This window comes from Ambystoma mexicanum, chromosome 2p (assembly GCF_040938575.1).
Source record: "Ambystoma mexicanum isolate Mex_15411 chromosome 2p, UKY_AmexF1_1, whole genome shotgun sequence".
NCBI classification, from domain to species: Eukaryota; Metazoa; Chordata; class Amphibia; order Caudata; family Ambystomatidae; genus Ambystoma; species Ambystoma mexicanum.
In genome coordinates this window covers 1,349,577,484-1,349,600,049 of record NC_090923.1, presented here as the reverse complement: position 1 = coordinate 1,349,600,049, position 22,566 = coordinate 1,349,577,484, and the positions used below count along the sequence as shown (strand labels likewise).

At 48.2% G+C, this 22,566-nt stretch overlaps 1 protein-coding gene across 1 annotated transcript in view; it reads right to left on the bottom strand.

Moving 5' to 3' along the window:
* Positions 1-22,566, bottom strand: part of ATPAF2 (ATP synthase mitochondrial F1 complex assembly factor 2) — a 380,402-nt gene that overhangs the window by 225,516 nt on the left and 132,320 nt on the right. The window contains exon 6 of the mRNA XM_069646388.1: positions 5,411-5,508. Coding sequence (XP_069502489.1) covers positions 5,411-5,508 — 98 coding nt within the window. The remainder of the gene's footprint in view (positions 1-5,410; positions 5,509-22,566) is intronic.

The window sequence follows — 22,566 nt, the reverse complement described above, 5'->3', positions numbered from 1 at the left end:
GGACATGTCAGGTATAGGGCTCACGTGTTAGTCCATTTTCTCTCATACCAAGCTGTCCGTGAGAAGGTGTGTGTGTCGTGAAGGGGAGTTCCGGGGTTTGGTGTTCCCACGTATCCTACCTGGTAGGATGGGATAAAGGTGTTACAGGGAAGGGTATACCGCATCTCGCAATCCGGTGTCCCACTCCCAGAAGACCCCTCACCCAGGTGGATCCTCCCACACTGGTCCATCCCCAGGAACTGGATCCAAAAGCGATGGTTGTGTCCTGGCCATCTGGATGACAGATCCCTGGTGGCTAGCGGGTGAGACACCTTCAGGTTTCTCATAGGCCATACACATTCAGAAAAATCTTCTCCATCCCCGCTAGCACCCCATAAATCATAACATATCGCCCCAGAGGATCCATGTAAACCTTCTTGTGCCTTAACGGGAGAGTGCTATGAAGCAAAATCATTACTCCCCTAGACTGCATGGAGCATGTGGCGTAAAACCTGTTTTTGTTCCAGTTTTTGGCAAACCCTGCACATTCTGCAGCTAAAGTGTGGGTTTCCTGTAACAACAAAAGCTTGGCTTTGTGGCGTTGAACAGGAAGCAGAAGTTTCCACCACTTAACAGGATTCCCAAGGCCTCCGATGCTCCAGCTCAAACAAGTAAGCTCACCCATCTCCCCAGTATGCAACATACCCGCTCCTCCGCTTACAAACCATCTGCAAGAAAATGTATCTCGTTACCTCACAAACATTGCCTGCGAATCAATAGAACTGCTACCGCATGACCAACTGCATTTTGAGCCCCAACTGATTCCCATTTCCCTCGAACCCTCATTCTCCCCTAAAATGGAACGATGGATCCCCCGAAACAATTCACCCAATACAATTTGCCACATTGCATGGGGAGGCTATCGCACGGGTGTCGACCCGGGCCTGGCAACAAACCATTGAATATGGAGTATTAAACATCAATATAGCAAAAATAGAATGGTGTAATGATATCACTATTGTGAAAAAGCAGAGGGTGTTTCACAACCTAGTCCCTGGGAATCCCGTACTCAGGTGGTCAGGTAAAGGCCATTGCTTTTGGATCTCGACCCTTGGGGGGTGGACAAGCGATGGAGGATCACCTGGGTAGGGGGTCCTCGGGAAGTGGGTGAGAAGCACCCAATCGTGAGACATGCTATCCCCTTTTTCAATAACCCATCCAACCCATCTCCCTGCCTATTTTATAGTACAATACAGCTCCCCTAATCCCTCCCCACTTTACATTGACAACTATACTGAGCCGTGGAAGATGAGCAATGGAGGTCAGAAAGATTACCTCCACTGACTTGCATTGGCTCTCTCCCTGTAATGAGGCCAGGCAGAGTCAGGCACGTAGTCCTAGCAATGCACACCTACCACTTGTTAACACTCACTGTGAGAATAAAAGTTGGCGTGCACAGACATACTTTGAGCGAGGCTGGGCACGAGAAGGAACAGTTCTTTCGGGGCTGATACGAACCAGGCTGTGGAAGTGGGAAAGCGAACAGGCTGATCAGCAGTTGAACGGATCAAGGGAGCCAGGCGAGAAATCCACACTTTCGGGAAGCCGTAAGCGCTCCACAGCTGGAGCAGGGTGAGCCGACCAAAGAAACCTTCAAGCTGCATGAAAGCCTCCTGAGACCCTCCTGGGTGAACGGCAGAGCTGGGAAGGACCAGTGGAGGCGTTGGTAAGGGCCTCGACTGCTGCATGAATAAGATGAAAGAAGGCCAATTGGCACGACCTGCCAGTTATCGAAGGCAACAAAAGTTTGGTTGGTGTTAAAGCAAAAGTAATGGTAATCTGTAAATTGAATGTTGCACTTGCTCCGGTAAAACATAATGGAAAAAACAATTGGTGAATTGCAAAAGGAAAGGATAGAAAGTAACAGAGTGGTCCTGCGAGGTGATGTTGCACATTTGAAAGTCTCTGAAATGTTATGAGTTGAAAGATATTACAGCGGGGACCAAAGGAAAAAGTAACCGCAATAAGGAAAGTTGAATAAGAGGAAACTGAAGTATGTGAACTCTGAATATGCCAAAAGGGCAAAAGATATGAACTTTGAAAAAGGCCAAGAGGGCAAACAAAAGAGAATAAGAACTACAAGTACCAAGAGACATTGGTGTTACAAGATGAGGAAGATTGTGAATTACATAATTTTTGAAAGAGGTTGCAGTGGTCCAAAAGTGAAGGTACCAAAGATAAAATCATGGGGAAGGCAATGCCCACAAAGAAGACAGGCTCGAGCCCGGCAGAGGGAAGCCTGTACAGAACTGCGATGTAAATAGAGTATTGATGACAAGGCAGACAAAGCCTAAGGAAGTGATTGAACAACCGGACGTTTTGAAGCCCAAGCCTGAACTATTGAATTGTGCCAGTAAGCCAAAGTGTGCAAGACTGATAGAACTGTGCCATTCACCTATCCTTTTTAAGAAATTCTCTAGACCACGTGGGGAAGTGCGTTGTTACTTAAGCCATTCTGACATTTCTTTTGAGACACTCTTTTCCTTTTGTATTCCCTTAACACATTTGTCATTTGGAGAAGTGGGAGAAACCTGAAGGTGCTCACCCACTAGTCCCCGGGGATATGTCATCCAGGGGGCCTGGACACGGCCATCACTTTTTTGGATCAAGTTCCTGGAGGTGGACCAGTGCAGGAGGATCACCTGAATGGGGTGTCCTCAGGGTGTGGAAGTGGGACACCGGGCGGCGAGACGCGGTATCCCCTTCCCTGTAACACCTTTTCCCCATCCTACCAGGTAGGATACCTAGGGACTCAACCTCCCCCACCCCTTTTTCCTGACACAAACACTTTCTCACGGACAGTTCACCGTGAGCGACAATGGACTAACAACAGAGCCGTATAGCTGACATGTCCCAACACTACGGTCAGGCAAGGTCAGGCAAGTATGGATCATTACACACACCTGTCTTCCATCACACTTCCCCCACACGGATAAAAGGCGGAGCACAAAAGCACACTCTGAGCGAGGCAAAACACACAAGGAAACAGCAGTTTCAAGATGGCAGTTTAATACAAGGAGAAAGATGGCGAGACCAGAGAGGGTTGCCAGAAGGGAAGCACCCTCGACCTATAAAGGAGTTTTACTTTCAAGAGCCTTGGAAAGTAAGAAACCGAAGACCAGGAACTAAGGCTGATCAAACCTGCACAGCGCGTCAGAGGTACACGAGGCTCTCCTGCGTCGATAACCAAGGCGGGGAGGAGCGATTGCTGCTGTCGTACTCTCCTTGGCTCCTACAACAAAGCGGCGTCAGAAAAGACAGCACAGCCGGTGAGTCGGAGAGACTGATACCAAAATAGCTTGAGATTTGAACCAAGGTTGCAAGCAGCAACATTATACAAAGAGAACAGTGTGTGAGGCATTTGCAAAGAGCAACGCAAGTATAATTAGAACCAAAGAAGTAACTGAACTTTGTGATTGAACTTTGGGAGGCAACCCACGATACCAGAGTGGCCTGGCACCCCTCATTCGAAGGTCTGTTAGGTATCCAACTGATGCTTAGGTATCCAACTGATGCTGAGCAAGAAAGAAAGAAATGCTGAGATCGAAGTGGTCATGCAACGGGTCTTGCTAAAACCTGTGAACATTCGAAAATCTTTGATACTTTAAAGTATATTTTAAGTGGTCCGAGCTCGGCTGAGGGAGACTAATTGACCAAAGGAAAGGGGATTTGAGCCTGGCTGAGGGGTATCCGGGGTGAACCGTGAGTCACCCAAGAGAAAATCTTTTGAACTATTGCTTTGAAGGGGTTCTGAGCCCGGCTGTGGGGGATCCAAGGAAAAGAACGTGTACACAGAGCTCCAGATAAGATTTTGAGGTGGGAGTATTTTACGCATGATTTTTCAAATGAGAGAGAGTAAATGCAATTTCAAGTGAGTATAAATGAGTTTTCTCCTCTGCAAGAGAGTAAAACGTATCCAACACATATACCCAATGCATACATAAAATCAGTCCCGTAGACCAAAAGAGTTGTAGATCAAAGTGGTCTGGCTTGCGCAGTAGTTTCACTCCACAAGCAAACGGCACATCCCGTCTGAGGACACAGTAACAGCACATCACTCCACTTGATAATGGCATACATCCTCCATGAACATGCTAGCTACACATCTCCTCTTGACACATACTAACGAGTACGACACGTACTCTGTGCACATGGTAAAAGCACATCTCCTTTCAGCATTTTCAGAGATGTGCTGTTAGCACTTGAAGAGCGAATTTGTGTCATTTGCATGTGTAAATTGCATCTTTACATCGTGCACATGCTGGGAGCACATCTCTATGCATATGCTAATGGCAGACATTGTTCCCAAGTTCCAATTACGTGGAGGAGGAAGGAGGTGGCAGAGGAACCAGAGAGGTGTTAGGAGTAACAGGAGAAGGGAGGTAGTTGATATGACGCAGGAGACACCTATCAAAAAGAAGGAGGTTGGACTGAGAGCCCTGGACCATGATGGTGCCATTCAGATAGACACTGATGATGGACTTGGAGGAATGGAAGGGGGCCTCAAGGACCTCCCACCAGATGCCACCATTTATGGGAGAGGAGGAGAGAGAACAGAGACCATATGAGGAGTCCATAGGTCAGGAGCAGGAACGACAACGAGGATGTCGTTGAGAGTCTGTCTGGAGGAAGCCTTGATGTGGGTATCGGCGAGAGGGAGGCCTGGGTGGGAGGCCTGGGTTGGAGACCAGGCTAATGAGCAGGAACAAACATCATCTCAGTCCAGCTCACACCTGGTGTCATCAATCCAAGGCAGCAGTACAAACTCAGTACCTTGCTACACCAAATACCACTCATTAGCCGAATGTCTCAACCAAGTCCCATAATTTAGTGAGAACAACCTATTCAACAAGTCACCAAACAGCACATGCTCACGATGGAGAGAAACTTGGATAGCTCTGTGGGAAATACAGGAGACATTGTAGGAAGGAGAAACAGGTGTATGATTTAGTACTAGTGGGACAATACAAGTGACCTGTAAGAAGTTCAAAGCTCTAGATATGCTTCAAACACTAACTGCTCGAACCTGTAAACAGCAGCAGGAATACTGAACGGATCAATCAATGAGTCAAAGATGCAACCAGCACATAACACGAAGCAGAGATGTTAAAGAAAAACAAATGTTTTCAGAGAGCTTGTGTGACATTGACACGATCCTGGCAGTTACACCACTGTGTGTGTCCAAATCTGGCCCCTGGACAAAAACTAAAAATTACAGACAGCCCTTTCCTACTTTGATTTCTATGTTCTTATTAAAATGTGGTGACGTGAACATTTGCTCCTAGAACGTTCTACTCAGTCAAGCAGACACGCGAATCTGTCGTACTACAACATGGACCGTGTGAATTGCGCCCAGTGCCGGGCAACCTACCAGATGGTGTCTGTTTCCAGGAACTTTACTGCTGCTCGGATAAGCTGTTCCTTGTTTCTTTGAGTCGGGTTGTCCAAAGCAGTGTTGCACAAGGCAGTCTGAGAAATGAGACCAAAAAAGCTCACAGGTTAAACTTTTACAGGAACTTGAAAAATGACGAACAAGCTACAAACAAATTCCAGAAAGGCAATCGGAACACCTAGTTTCCTTCACTTACATCACTCAATTACACTTTATAGCTGGTCCTATTTCACGGAACGGGTATAGTAAAAAATTAAGCAATAGCGCCCGACCATACACGCATTCCCGGGTAGTAACGGTCCACAGACCAAACTAAAAATCCTGAAAAACTGCAAGTGAGGGAGCTATAATTTACCTCCTCAGCATACAGTTTTGGCGGTAATTGTGTGTTTTTACTCGCCAACTGTTTCTCATGTTAAATGAAACCGACAATCCAAGACTGCACCATGGAAATTGTGAAGAGATCCAAAGACCCCCGCCCCCTCCCCCATTTCCTTTTGTGGCTGTGCAGGAGAACGCCAAGGGAGATAAGTGCAGAGGCCAGTGAACATTTTGCTAAGTGTCTGTTACAGGAGGCCATAGACTGAGAAATGGAGTGTGTGGACCTGTGAGGGAGCACACGAGGGCGTGGAAGTTTGCGGTGGGGGTGGGTGGCACACAGAATTCATTGAAGCATTTGGAATGTGGACCTTACCATAAGGAATGGTCTGCATTCGGAGATGTCCGATTGGCTGATCACTGCCCGAGTGATCATGTGCATTGTAGTTGTGACCAGGGAGATGAAATCCCATTGTCTCACTGGCACGTGGGTGAGGGATCTTGCATTAGTCAGGATGGGCTCAGGAATCAACAGACATCGCCAACTCCAACATAAAGTGCAAAAGGGGTTTTATTTGGGATTGTGCGCAGTTTGGGATCAAAATAACAAAAGGGGTGGATAAAAGGTAACTCAAATGTCTTGCCTAGGTTCTCCAGCTGACAACCCCCTCCCTAGGCCTCGACCTTCCTTCCTGGAGTTAATGTGCATTTTTAGTAGGACTATTGTAGCATGTTTTGCTTTGGGAGGTCCTGAATGCCCTGTAAAGTTGTTCCCTACAGTGTATGCAAATGGTTAGTCCATGGGCATCGGGGTACAGAGTGGATGACTCCTAGCTTCAGGGTAGTCACTTGTGCAGTTTGCATATCTGGATGGATCGAGGCTGCTGTGGTAGTATAGTGAGTGATGTGCTGACAGGTGCAACCTTAGTGTGGCATCTATTTAATAAGTGCCCTAGAGCTTTAGCTGGCCCTACTGTCCTCGTAGTCACGTCAAAAGCTTGTACCTTCTCCAACTGTGGGCTACTAAACTTTAGAACGGGGACTCACCCCTAACACATTCCGTCTACTGCTGGGTTTTCTCCGGCTGATGCTTCATTTCCCCCTCTGGTTCTTTCATACAACGTCTAACCTCCTATAACCTCATACAGCACTCTGATGCGACACGCTTCCTTTCTACAGTTCTCCAACCTCCTCAATCAGTCCATCTTTCCACCTCCTTTTTAAATTCCTCAACCTCCTCCTTCAATTTGCCAATCTCCTCCAACCTCCTGACTGTCTTGACTCTGCCAACAATACTTCCACCTCATCTTAAAATTCTCCAACCTTCCTCTTAAGTTCCACAGCCTCTTCCCTCTGCGTTAACTCTCTCAACATCCTCCGTCAGTTCTCCTCAACCTTCGCTCCAGATGGCAATCCCTCCTAAAATCCTGCTCTTCCCCTCTACTTTAACAACTCTCTTGCGGTTTAGCTTTCCTCCATTCCTACTCACCTTAACCTCCTCCAACCCCATTGATTTTAATACTTCCCCCTGCAATACTGTCTTCCCAAAACTCTTTCTACTCCACACCAGCTCCCGTTCCACCTCCTGCTCCCCCTCAAAGATGTGAGCAGCCCCCCGACCACAATCTGCTCCTACAGCCTCCCCCCATCTGCACCACACTGCTGCGTCAACTCATTTCCCAACTCTCTCCAGACACTGACTGTACTGCTCTCCAGCAAACCAAAAACAGACTATTTACAGCTGCTTTTCTAGTGGCCTGGCACCTTCTCATGGCTGGTCTTGAAGACAATAGGCTGCAGCTGTGACCGTAAGTTATGGTCCCACTGTGATTGACTGCAAAAGCTTCCTTCAAGTTCCATGGGGTAGAGGGGGCTTAAATGAGCCAGAGGTTATAAGAGGTAGGGCAGCTATGCTGGCTTTCACTAGTCTTCTCTGCCACGTTCTGCTGCTTACAGCTGTGAATCCCTGTCGGCTGATGGAAAGTTCTTTCCCTGGAAGCTGGTTCTGGCCAGTTTCCACTTTTCTTCGGTTCGTTTGAATTTTACCAGCTCTTTTGGAGAGGGCGAGTGGCTGTTATTTAATTTGGATCCTGTTACTAAGAAAAGGAGACAGTGCACATTCTCCCCTCTTATGGCAGGGCTTGTGGGTTCCCTGGAGATGCCTTGCCTAGGTATGGGCAACTCTGTAGGTTTGCCCAATCTCCCCCAGTTCTCCGGTCCCTGTGACAATGAATGCAGTTTACTGGTTTGAGTGGGGATTATGTGAGATGTAGTCCTCCCTTTCTGGCACTAAGGAAAAACCCTGGGTGGCCTTTTTATGCGGGGTGAGGATTTTTTATGCAGAGCAGTTGCCATTATGTGAGCCATGTGCCTGTTCTCTGCTGTGAAGAGGTGGTGCTCTAGAGGTGAGCTGAGGGGTTTAGGATCACCCTCTAGGTACCCTTGAATCCCAGCAGAAGACAAACACATCTCCCTTGCTTCATCCTGGCCTTCCCCTGTAAGTAAGGGTTTAGAGGGTTCTGCCTTGCCTTCCCTTTTTAAAAAAAATAAACTTTCTTTATTGGCGATTCACGTCACAGAACATCATTAAACATACATTGTAAGATTGAGGTACAGTAACCAGATAGCAGGCAATACTGTGTCCCTATGGGGTCTTGATCAAAGGAAACTGTTTACTGACCTTCTTGGGTCTCAGACATGCAGGAGGGTAGTACAGTGTCAATGAAGCCGGCAGGCCCCCTCTTCCCCAGCAGTGGCTAGGCCATGCAGTCAATATTTCTCCGAGCTGCGACCATCCTTGGCCCAGCCACGTCGCACTCTTTTTGCAGAGCTCCGAGACAATAAGTAAGCTGTAAATGGGTTCCAAATGTTCTCAGGCCCGTTTTGCCGCCCACATAGGCCCCCGTATTCCTCATCAGCGTCACTATGCCATGTTAAGTCCTTCAACCACACTTTTATCTCGGGGGTGGGGAGGGGGGTGGAGCAGGTCCATTTCAATAGCATACATCGCCTGGTGACTATCATTCAGGTCATATGTCATTTCCGGTACTGTCTAGCGAGGTCTGGAGCCCAGCCAAACATGCAAAATAAAGGTTCACAAGGGATGACCTCTCCCAACATTGCAGAAATACATTCCACTACCTCCTCCTAGAACGGTCTCAGTCTGGTACAAGCCCAAATCATATGCAAAAAGTCAGCCGGTTCATAGGTACATCTCTGACAGCTGGCCGGCCTATAGTTATCAAACTGGTGGGGTGGACGCGGGGTGGTGTCATGTACGCTCTGTGTAATGTTTTTAATTGGATCAGCTATAGCCGCGTGTTGAAGGCTCCCCTGTGTGTGTTTTTCGCATATCCTCACCCACTGTTTATCCGTAAAGGGGGTCCCAGTCTCCTCTTCCCACTCCCACTTCTGTTTACATTTTAAGGGCTCTTGGGGTGAATCGTCTTGGATCGGCTTGTACAATGTAGAGATCACCCCTCTGAAACTCAGTGAGCCTACAATGTATTTCAAGAGCGGGGTAGTAGGTGGCCTCTCTGGAAATACAGGGGGCCACTCCTTGAAAGCTGCTCTCATTTGGAAATAGAGTAATCCAGGTTGGAGGCCTGTCCCCATCCTGTCCCTGAATAGTTCCAGGGTGACGAAGGAGCCCTCCGGGTACATGTCTTCTATACGGACTATGCCTCCCGCCCCGCCACTCCCTAATTATGGCTTCATCACAGGTCGGTGCCATCGCATCTACGTTCCATAATAAAATTCCAAAATTGAAGGGGACATCTAGCCGCAACCGTTTCAGGGCTCTCTTCCATGCATGAAGCGTGCACGCCACTGGATCAAATTTACATTTGTCTGCCACCCTCTGGGAGATCAGGACCCCCGGCAAGGAGAACGGGTGTACCAAGCATTTTTCTATGAGGACATGAGGAGAGACGGGTCCCCCGGCATCCACTTTGAGGTCAAGTATAACTGGGAAGCCAGGAAGTACAATTCCACATCAGGGGCGCATACACCTCCCCTGTCCCAGGGTAGGGTCAGAGTGTCCCAGCTAATTTGTGGGCTTTGCGGGCGCCAGGCTAGTTTGATCAGCTGGGTCTTCACTTCAGTAAAGTAGCCTACCCCGGAAACACTGCGACGTTCTGGAAAAAGTACACCAGTTTTGGGATCACCACCATCTTAGCTACCGCTATTCTGCCCAACAGTGAGAGAGGAAGCCTACACCACTTTTTAACCTTCGCTCTCAGGGTTTGCAAGTATTGTACATGGTTATCCGCCAGTAATCTCTGGGCCTCTCTGCTAACCCTCACGCCCAGGTATGTGATGGCCGGTTGTTCCCATCTATATCCCTCAGGTGGTCTAACCATGTTCTCGTTCAGTGGGAACAGGGTGGATTTCCCCCTATTTAACCTCAGGCACGAGGCTTCTCCAAATTTCACCACCTCCCGTGATAGCTGAGGCATGTTAGTTGCAGGATCTTGAATCGCATCGTCGGCGTATAACACCACAAACTATCTGGTACCCCCCAGAACAAGACCCTGAGTCCCGTGGTATTTTGCAGACAGGCCAGCATCACCTCTATCACTGCGGCGAAGAGCAGGGGGAGAGCAGGCAGCCCTGCCCGATCACCTGCCCCAGTGAAAAGAGCTTAGACCTCAGGCCGCCAATCCCCATTTAGGTATTTGATCCCGCATATAGCAGTTTTACCGCCGCCAGGTAGTATGGTGGGGTTCCCAACTGACGCAACACCTCAAAAAGGTAGTCCCACTCCACAGAGTCGAAAGCTTTCTCCATGTCGAGCAAGACTACTGCTGCTTGTACATTCCGGTCTATCTGCGCCAGAATCGCGAAGAGCCTACGCAGGTTAGAGGAGGTCGACCTTCCGGGTATGAAACCCGATTGGTCCACGTGTATAATATGGGATATGTGCAGGAGGAGCCTGTCTGCTAGAATCTTGGCAAAGATTTTAGTGTCGAGGTTCAGCAGCGATATTGGGCGGTACGAGGAGCAGTCTAAGGGGTCCTTATCTGGTTTGCGGATTAATGGGATTACTGCTGCACGCATTGTTAGTTGCCATTCCTTCATCCTTTCCTCCCATGTCTTTAGCATATACTGCGCCACCTCTGGTCCCTATTCCTTATGGAATTCGGCCGTTATCTCATCCGTGCCAGGCGCTTTGGATGTAGGTAGGGCAGGAATCGCTAGGAGGATCTCATCTACTGTAATGGGGAAGCCAGCGCCTCCACCGCCTCCTCTCCCAGCACTGGGAGGGCAGCCTGCCCGATTTAACTTTCCAGTTCCTCCAGGGGCAATGTCCCCTTAGAAGCATTTAGATTCTCGTAATATTGACAGAAGGAGTCCGCTATGTCTGTCTGTTTTACCACTACTGACCCTTCTGGTGTCCTTACCGCTGCTATATCTGTGCTCACTCTCTCGTGGCGAACCATCACTGCTAACAGTTTACCTGACCTACCTTCCCTCCCTCCCCATACCTACGGGCCATTGCCGGGCGTGCGAAGTACATAGCCTCCCTCTCCACCAGGTAGTTGAACATATCCAGCTCCACCCTTAGTTTAGCTATGGGTCCAAACCCCCCTCCCTCGTCCACCAGCCCGTCCAGTGCCTTGATATTTGCTTCCGTCGTGTTAAGCTGTCTGCGTATCGTTTTTAACACGCCCAATTCCAGGGACATTCATCCCTTGCAAAGCACAACTTTAAATGCTTTGCAGATCATACTCATCGCAGGTACTGAGCACAGTATGATTTAATCAAATCGTGCACTTTGCTTTTGAACACTACATCTGATGGTGCCTGTGACTTAAATCTCCAGAAGCGGCGTCGTGTTCCCTTCCCCCTCAGGGTTCACCGACCAGAGAACCGGCGAGTGGTCCGACAATGTTCTGGGGAGGACGACGCAATCGACCGTCGGTGTAACAGAGAGGGGCCCGCTAAGATGTAGTCCAGTCGCCAGGAGGTCCCATGTACTGTCGAGTGGAACGAGTACTCACTCGCTTCAGGTCGCAGCATCCGCCACACATCACGCAGCTCCAGCTCCTGCATACCCTCCCTGACCACCTCAACTGCCTTGGCACGTGGGCGGTCTCCACCAGCTGATTGATTGATATATATATATATATATCAATCACTCTCTCTCTCACACATTTGAATCTATTAGTGTTTCGGACATAAGGAGGACCAGAGACTTGTGCACAAGGATCATCACTCCTGCGGAGTACGATGAATATGAGGTGTAGTGCCTACAGTCTCTCCAGTACCAGGCGACTCCTCTGTTCCCTCCGTCCACCAGGTGTGTTTCATGCATCAGGACCACCTTTGATGCTGTGCCGTTTGCAGAACTGAACTACTTTGCGGGCTCTGCGTGGGTTGTTGAGACCTTGCACACTCCAGCCAAGTACTTTGATCATCTCTGCTCACTTGTGCATCGTTTGTATATCTGCTTTGCCCCCTTACTCACATAAGCTGTACTTTGGCTTGTTCCCCTAGATGTGGGGTGTGAAGCCTTTTTCCCCCCACTAATAACACCCAAATGTTCTCACAACCCCCTTCCCCCCAAACTCTACCCCCAACCTTGCACCAGCCTTTCCACCCCGACCCACAGTGCCATCCCCCCAACTCGCAGTGACACATCCCCGCCACCCAACTACCCTCAACATCTGAATTACCATGGGGGCACAGCCCGGGGGGAGCCGGACACCGCCACCCGGGTAACCTCTCATTGCCCGGATGTCGGAAGGGAGATCCAACTTAAAAACAATATGCAGCATGACTGACTAGCTACATTACCATCACATATATTTGACTGTCCATCGGGGGGTATCGGCTCTCTCTTGAGCACAATTAGCCATATTAAACCTGGTCGGCGCAGTGTAGCACCTATTCAGTATTGAAAGATGCCCAACCTTTCTATCAACTGGCTCCGCTCTCAAGGACCAGCCGGCGGCTTCGAAAGTGTCTATAAATTCATGTACTGCACTCAGATCAGTAAAGAAGTGTGTGCAACCCTCATGTTGAACTCATAGCTTAGAGGGGTACAGCATAGCATACTGAATCCCACGATCTCTGAGTGCTCACTTTGTTGCTAGGATGGAGAAGCAAGCTTTATGGACTGAAGAGGTAAAATCCGGATAGAAGGAAACTCTGGTGTTCTCGTAGTTTAGGTCCCCCAGTTCCCTGGCTCTGCGTAGTATGGTGTCTCAATCTCTATAATTTAGCAGGCATGCGATGATCGGGTGAGGACTCTGCCCCCGCCTAGAGGCAGTCTGAAACACGCGGCAGGCTCTCTCGACTAGGAATTGGGTGGTCAGTGAGGGCCCCTGCAGCCCATCTTTGATGAAGTGTTCCATAAAAACTGCCATATTCTGCTGGGAGATCGATTCGGGGAACCCCACCACCCGGCTGTTCCTCCTTGATCTCACCACGAGGTCCTCGTTCTTATCCTTGATCATGCTCACTTCCTTCCTCAGCTCCTGGATCTCCTTGCCACTATCTTCCAGCAGCCCCACTTGGTGTTCTACTTCGGATGTCCTTCCACTATCGTTCTCGATGCGCTCCTGCATCCTGTCAACCTTGTAGGCCATCCTGTCCAGCTTTGCGTTGATGGATGCGAAGCCTGTCCGCATCTCTGCCAATACCAGGCCTACTTCCGACTGCTGGGCGCCCCCCCAGGGACTCACAGAGGGGCTCCTCATGGCCAAGAGAGAGGCGTCTTGTCTGCAGTGTTTCGAGACGTCAACATCTTCTCACTTCATTTACTCAGGCCTTCCTTCTGAGAGAAAGTCAGGCGAGACTGCCGTTTATTCCCTTAAGCCATGCATTCCCCCCTCACTCCGCCACGCGGTATTCCTCCGGTGCTGGGGCCGAAGCCCAGGGGAGCATGGTTTTCTCCTCCCCTTAGTGGACTCCGGGTTCGCTCCCCCGGATGGGAGCAGGGTTCCTTTTCACTGGGTGAGTATTGAGGCCAGGCAGTCCCGTTCTGCGGCCTTCGGACTGATGCCCTTTGCGATCTGCATATCTCTTCTATTGTGAACTTTCCACTAGGGGGTCGTTGTTGGGGCTACAACTACCAGAAGAACAACCAGAGAGATTTGCTCTAAAAGGAGCTCGCAACATCAAAGGGCACCTAGTACATTCAATGTACATACGGGACACCCCTTAAACTGGACTATGGAACTTACGCAAGATAACCGGACATTACCCCTGTGGGTCATGCTCAGTATGTAAATTCACCAAGAAAATCAAGTCATTTCCCATTGAAGGAAGGGAATGGACCCTCAAACACCACACGAACTGCAAAAGCAGTCAGGTGGTCTATTGTATCCAATCCCCATGCGGCTACCGATACATAGGCCAAACAATACGCAAGGTGGGAACCCGGATCTCTGAACACCGAACCAGGATCCGCTGCAAACACCTGACGTCACCAATGGTAGCGCACTGTCATGTTGAGACTCGTCATACACCAGATGACCTTTTTTGGTGGGCCTTGGAGAAAGTTGATTTGGGCCCTAACGTTCAGACCAGGCTCCTCAACCTAGAGAGTAGATGGATCCACAGATTAAATACTTTTGACCGTGGCCTCAACGAATTACACAATCCTCAGCTCTAACAACTTCGAGGGACTCCACGTGCATCCCACATCCACCCACATGCCTATGCAGGCACCTCTTGTGCCAACCGCCCCCGGAGGGCATTACTTGAGGATCACGTGACCCTGTGCTTTTTGCACATTCTGCCTACCCAGATGCTCACTTGACCCCTGTGCATACCCAGCAAAGGGGCAATTGAGCACATATCCATGCTTACATAAGACATGCAATGTTTGCCAAATGTGAAATAGCCATGCCGCCACTACCCACTCTGGGGACAAGCCAGCACCTGTGCCCTCCACTTCCCCCCCAACCCGCCTTCCCTCCGTTCTCTCACTGTCTCGCTGCGAACCGATAGTTTCCTCGACACAAGCCGCAGCAAGCCACGCCCCCACCAGTGAGGCCTAGCATCCGTTGCCTAGCTGCCAGACCGCTCTCCCGCCATGCACTGAATCAGCAGGGAGAGCAGGTCTGGCAGCTTCAGGTGACGCTTCACTTCAGCGTGTCTACAACAAACCCGCACACCGCGAGCGCCGAGACCCGCCTCCAGCATCTCTAAGCGAGCATACATCTCTTTGCAAGCCGCCTCCGTCTCCAGACATTGCCCCAAGCATCGTGAACGACCAGAACAGCAGTCCCTGCACACGCGAGCCGCAGTGCGTGCATACAGGTAAGATTACCTCCGCCTTGGGAAGCGATCCAATCTATGGATCCTTCCTTTAAGGACGTTACGCCTTCCATTAATACAGGGTTTCTTATTTCTCCTCTCTTGCCCTTCTCCCTCCCCACTGTTCCCTTCCTCTCCCCCCTCCTGTCTGTTTACAGTCCAGGATTTATTCCTGTACAAGACACCATCTGGCCCCCTCCTCGGCTGACTAGCACCCTATGGCTGGATGATTAGTGCACGCAATCTCCCTACTTCAGGGAACTGCCGGAATTTAGCATCATGCCGAGTCAGTTTCAGGACAGGAAAACATATGATGTGTAGGTGAGTACCACACACGACAACCCCCTATTAAGTTCTTCCCCAATACTGACACCCACTACCCCTTTTGTGTCTCGCCAGCTTGACGGGACAGCCGCCCATCTCAGCGGCCATCGGAAACAGCGGTACACATCCCCACCAGCCCGTTTCCTTCAGTCTACACCATCCCCAAGGATGAATTGGCCATCCGCTGAGATGAGACCTAGGATGCTCTCCACCCTGTGGCCACCAAGGTACCCAGGTCACGCAATATGCAGTTTTATCTGCACATCAACTCTAATAACGTGGCACATGACGGGTGAGGGGATGAGGCTCTCGAGGCACCGGCTTTTGGGAATATCTGGATAGAAAATGTGCACTTCTTTTCTATCCTCTTTACCCGTGATTAGGCAGTCACGGTAGAAAGCTATGTCTAAACTACCCACCTACTGTGTATGTTTCTATAGTGGAGTTTCTTCTTTTTCTTTCCTCTTTTCTCAATATGAATAACCTCACAACTAATCTTTGACTACCTTTTTGGACATCTATAAAACAGGCATTGACTGCTGACCTCAAGGCATTCCCAAAGTTTCCCTCTTACCAGGGTTTCCCTCTTCTCTGTTTTGCAGACGTGATCATCATTGCCCTGATGAAGGCGGAATACTTCATTTCATTAAACCCTTTTTTTGTTTTAAACCGCCAAAACGCAACAAATGTGAGGGGAGTGTGGCCGTGATCATATTCACCCACACAAAGATTGATTGTTTTTTCATTTTTCCTCTTTTGAACTCAGTCCCCCCACGGCGTTGGCAAACTCTAACCTCGGAAAACCAAGTTATACCCCGGGGAAAACATGCCATCATGGTTTAGTTGGCATATCCAACTCAGACCTCAACTGGGAGTAACAAAGTGAAGCTCCCATACTTGAATTTGCATAAATTGTGTTTAGCTTAATGATTTGCTCTCAGCACTCTGTTAGGACAGGAATGACTCTGTCTCACTTCTGTTGCTATCACTACTTTATGCTTTTTCCTTTCTACCTTTGCTAATTACTCAATTTCCTTCTATGCATGCTTCCTCTTCTACCCCACACCACCGCCCAGATTTCAACTTGCATGTCTTGGGATCAATGAACATGAATGTATAAGGTGTGTGTTTTTCTTTGTTTGCTTTTTTTGTTTATGCCTTTAATGACAACAAGCAACTCTCTGTTTTATGTTTTAAGCTGTTAATACAAAATTATTTTGTACCTTTTACATAGACTGTGCGTTTATTTTTTCTTACCTTTGGTGTCCCATCTGCTTTGTCAACAGGACTAGATGTGATATACACCAAAGCATTTATTGCAATATTGTTGGGTTGGCAAGGCGAGGTTACGGAATAATATTAACCCACCCTGTTTTTCGAAGTAAAAGCCCATGGCACAGCAACACTCTCTACTCTATGATTTATTGGGGCTGGCTCAATGTCAGTGTGCCAGAGAACGCCCCAGCTCAGTTATCGGTAGTACAAATGTTTTTGCTATAAACCCTGCTTGTTTGGAGGACCCTTGGTCCCCAGTGTTCTCACTGTGTGGCTGTCAGAGGTGTCCCCTGCTTGGTTCCAGGGCTGGTTGGCCTACAAGTACTGGTCCATGCTTGCAGAGACCGGGGCTCTTGCTCTGCAGATATCACGGTGCAGGCTTCATTGAGGAGGTAGGTATGCCCCCGTAGGGGCTGCGGCTCCCCCATATGGCCACAGCACCCCTGGTGAGCGAACTCCCGCTGGTTGACCCTCTTGCCTCTTCAGACGGGTGCTTTCCGGTCCACACCGGCCCATGGCTGAGATGCAGCGCTGTCTTTACGTTGCCCGGCCTGATGACCCCCTGCCAGCTCTCCCCTCTCACGTCGCGGATTTCTGCTCCGTGGTGGAGGAGGATCCCTCACCTCTCATTGCTGTTTCCGTGCACCGGTCCTGCAAGTGCCGTGGCAGTCACTCTGGCCACTGGCCGGCTCCCGGTCCCAGTTCCAGCGTCGGGGATGCCCCCTTTAGTGGGTGTGCACAGCTCTGGGGCCCAGCCATCCCCCGTGGGCATGCGCCTTCTCTGGGTTCTCCGGCGTCCCGGGCCATCATCCTGTTTTTAGGGCCAGCTGCCCGCTGTGTATGTGTGTGCTGCATTGTTTTTGCCATTCCATATGCAGGGGACCTGGGTGCTTCAGGGGTCTATCCTCAGAGCTCCTCACCTAAAGGCAATGGGACTCGCCGAGTACCGCTCCACGAGGGGGGTGGGGGGCGTCTGCAGTTAGATCTGTCCCCTCTCTCATCTGATGCAGTGATATCCCACCAGGCTGCTCACGTTCCAAAGCGCCACCTTCTCCGGTTTCCGCAATCCGGGCTTCGTCTGTGTACACGCTCTGGCTGCAGGATGCAGACCTTTTAATTGGCGATTCCCACTCTCGGGATGCAAAATTGTGCCCGATGGGTGCAGTGGCTAACTCCCCTTCCAGAGGTCCTGCACAAAGAATAGAGATGTGCGGCCATCTTGGCTGCAGGCTCTCTAGCGCCCCCCCCTTCCCTTCCGATTCGCACTCTGGTATAGATTAGGAGACTACTCGGTTTGCACGTTCACCTGAATGAAGTCCTGGGGTCACTAACACTGGGTGGGAGCGCGCAGACCAGGCTACCATCTTTTTGGTATTATCCGTTCGAGTCTAAATTTGAGCCTTATGAAGCCAGTCAAACAGAGGTAGGTAAAAATGTGGGAGACCCTCAACTGAGAATGAACACATTCTATGGGATGGCTCCCACTCAGGATGGTCTACAGCCACGTTTTAGTCCCCTGGCCTCACAGAGGAGAAATATCCATTTGCTTGTCAGTCTGGTAACACACAGTCAGGGTTCTCTTTTGTTGTGAATGTAATTTGGCTGGCTCACATATTGGGGGTGATTTTATGTTTTTTATTCAGGAGGGTTTGGAATTAGGACATTTACCTTAACATGTTATTGAGAGTGTTAACACTTGCCCAAGCCAAGATGGAGGTTCTTAACCCGGTCCTGATAGGTTGGTTGGAAGAGTCACAAGGTCAGTTGTAGAACTGTTCCAACTGCCTTTCATTAGCTTTTGCCCAGCTGAGGCAATCAGGATCCAGGAAGCTCCAGTAAGGCCTACCTATCAGGCCCATTAAACCTACGTCTTGAACCGGTGATAAGCTGTCAGGAGGGAGCTGAGAAGTATTTCTCAGATAACTGAAGCTAACTGAACAAATCTTCTAATTCAAGTATTTCTCAGATAACTGAAGCTAACTGAACAAATCTTCTAATTCAATGTATGAAGGAATGTATGTAAGCTGACATATTCCTGTGAAGAAACTGTGTTACAAAACATTAGTTAAGTCATCCGTTTTATTATTTCTTGTTCAAAACTGTCAAAGTCTTGAAAAGGAGGTTAATTCTTGTGCTCGTGCTGTTTTTTCTTCTCGCATCAAGAGCTTGTTTATTTTTCTCTCGGCGAGAGCGTTTCGTTTTAAATTCCGCTCACTGTCATCCCCGTTGCTAGGAAACTGAAGTGTTTTCTAGAGGGGAAAACTTTCCTCAGCACGCTGCCGCTGGTTTACTTTTTCAGTGTTTAGTCTCTGTGGGTTGCGGATACACGGTATAAGATAGGGAATTGTTTACATATTTAAAGCTGCAGTTAGTAACGTGCAAGCAGGTTTCTTATTCTTTACCACGGCATAAGTTGTTACTAATTTCCGGGCTGGAGCGACACAACATTAGTTTTTGCTGACGCCTGAACTCTCTCAGAAGCAGAGAGGTGCAACTATAAACAGTGTCAGTTTTAGGAGAAACGTTGCGCGGATATAGCAGTGACTATTTTTAGCCTGTGGAGACAGGAGTGTGCAGATCTCTCTTCAAGGAGGAACGAGTCAAGGCAACAGCAGAACTTTGTGTAAGCAATTTATTCCTGCCTCCCACATGTTCACAATTAAACTAAACCCTTACATTTATGGACTCCGTTCTTCTGTTAGCAAGTGTTTAGGGAAATAGTTAAAGGTGCAAGTGAAAGGTAAAGTCAAGTACAATTTGAGCAAGGAGGTTAAAGAGTATAAAGACATTGGAGTTTAGCAGAAGAAAAGCTCCTGTTGAATGAGCTCAAATCATAGATTCAGTGAATCCTCTGGACAATCAGCTGAGGAATTAACAGGTATACATTTCATTTAAAAGATCTTTAAAATATCTGGAAGGTTAGAGTTTGAATGTTTAAATGTAACCTACTTTGTACTCGCTTTTCTTCCTCCTGCAGATTTCCATGAAGTCACAGTAGAATCTGTTCTTTTTTATTTTATCCACTTCCTTTCCCCTGGGGGTGTGACGCGCTCAGCCGTGAATTATTGTGGTCGAGTACACCGCGCCTTTGAGGGTCCGACGGGGTTCAGCAGCTTCTGCAGATGCATTGTCAAGACTCAGCCTGACACACCCACAAAGTCAGTCAAAGGTTGAAATTCCAGGCATTCTCCTCTAAACAAGAGTATCAACAGCAACCACAGATCAGCGTTTGTCTTGTCGGGTACCATCATTGAGGTGAGGCTATGCTGCTATGCACAGTGAGTCTGGATTACCCTTAATAAATTAGGGTTAAACCCCAGGTTTTTTCTAAACAGGCAAAAATGTGGAAGCCCCTCGACTGAGATTGAACATGCCAGGCTGAACTGTTCTAATGGATAGTATGCACTCAAGAGGGGCTGCAACCATGTTTTAGACCACTCTACCTGTTGCAGAAAAAAACAATCCATTTTAATATCAGTCTGATCCCGTTCACAAGGGTAGTCCAGCACCAATGTGCTAAGCAATTCTCCTCTGAACAAGAGTACGAAGAGTAAATCCAGACAAGTCGTTCTGCCTTGTTGGTGAACGTTAGGCCATACTTGTACCCCTTAAAAACATTGGGATACCCCCTGATCACACTCACACCAGATTAAATACACCCCACTAGGGAATTAAGGCCATGCGTCTATCTTGCAAGAGATAACAAACTTTAATCTTTACAAAGATGAGGATTGGGGTGAATGGCAGAGGACTCTGCCATTCTGACCAGCATTCTGTCTTCCTTGACGGGCTCCCAGGTCCTGAAAACTGGTGCTGGGCCTGGGGTTTAAATACTCTTGACTTGGTTACTGGATACTGGCAGACCTCATCCAAAATGCTCCTTCTTGCCTTTCAAGGGATGCAGCAGTTTTTCCTTCTAGCATGGTTGGGTTCTGTTTGGGGCAGACTACTTTAACATAATGCTGCCTCTGCAAGAATACACTGTCGCTCCTGTTTAGCATAATTTGCTGTGTTATAAACATTCATACATTAACACATCTTCCCGCCATTCTCTTAACACTTAACATAATTATATTTGATCTGGTCCAGTAATTTCTACAAAAAAAAAAGTGTTTTCCCATAGTACTCTGTATGTCGTGCTGAATCTTTTTAAGTCTCCATTGACTTGTGATGGACAGGAACAGCTGCTGAGTTACCTCGTGCTTTCTGCTAGAGATGCAATGCATGTAGTCTATTTTTAGCACAGGCTGCATTCACTGTGTGCTTTAAGCAAAGCGAACTACCCTTTAACAGTTTTAGTAATACATTCATCTAAATACTTATTTGTGCCTTATATTTAATACCATTTTCATTTAGTGGCTGGCCACGCCTGTATGCGATTATATTTGCACGAAAAAAAGCTTTCTCAGTGCTATATTGCTTAGAGAAGTCTTGCCTCATTGTAAAGCGCTTGAGGGGTACAGGAAGGTGTTAGCCAAAGTGCTAGCTCCTCCACAACATTGGGCATCATCAGCAAGGTGGAGCTGTGCCTCTTCAATTCACTCAGAGTCTCTGAATGTCTACAGGGAGATAAATGATAACTGCCCTATCAACCTTTTGCATTCTTCTGTCATGCTACTCGGCTCTATTTTGCAACAAAAAAAACTGGAATGGGCACAAGAGAATGAAGTGCTCACCAATGTTCAACATGATTTTAAAGAAGGATAAAGTACTATTACGAAGTGTGTGAACCTAGACCTGTCAGCAGCAGCCATAGCTTTTGGCTGCATGGTCTGGTACTGTTATTGATAAGGGGGTTGAAACAAATAGAGTATTTTTTGGGAATTACACAAAGGTAATAAAGCTGTAGTGAGCTATGAATTGAGAGAACAGGATGAATACGCCATGGGGGTTAGACAGGCTGTGGAGTGCCCCCCCCCACATTTTAATAAACCACTGTCACAAGAAACAAGCCAAGGCTCAGAGGCAGTTCCGGGGCTTTTACTGAAAATCCTGTGGCCCTGGTGCCAACCCTATTCTCACTCTCCTCTTGATTTGAAGCTCATCTCTAACCCCAGGTTAGTAGATATAGAAGATTGACACCTACTGTCTAACGTCGCTTTCGACTAGATGTGAAAAAGGCAGAAAGCATTTTCTCACTATACTCCTAACTTTCCTTAATCTAGCCAGTAGTTATTGTTCAACTGGGATTTGGGAATTTGTGCCTTTCAGAATAGCTGTTGGATTCAGACTTCCCACAATCAACCATACTCTCATCTCCCCCTATGCCTCTCCTCCTCTTCCTCCCACACCCCTTCCTTGACTCTACCCACTTCTTACTCCTCCCACCAATCTTCTGTCCCTCACTTCATCTCTCCTTTTTCCATCTACTACTCCCATCGCTCTGCGACTACTTCCTCCTCTATCCAACAACTACTCCCTTCTCCATACTGCTTCTACCTCCTCCACACTGCTTCTACCTCCTCCTTCCTCCAATTACTACTACTCCCTCTTTCAAAATACTACACCCTTCTCCATCCAACTCCACTCAGCCACCCTCTGTTCACCGTGTACCATACAACACGCACTCCCTACACTGACTCACCTTTTTCAATATTAAAGATGAATCTGGGTCTGGAAAGTTACTGAGCATAAGATAAACCTAAGTGTGCAAGAGGCCTATTGTCACATTTGCACTATGGACAGCTCCCTCTAGCATCACTAGATGTACAAATGCATGATCAAATATGCATTTCTGGAGCTTGTGAGCAGAAACCATCTATGCACTTTTTTATCCCTTGCACACTATGCTAGCATATGCCAAATATATATTTCAGTATTATGGAGGAGGGGAATGCAAATTTCAAGACAGGTTTTCTTATATTTCTTGCAAATTGATGACCCTATGATTCTATTTGCGTCACAGAACTACCTCACAAAAGTCTCTGTCCAAATGATCTAGGTACTTTAGA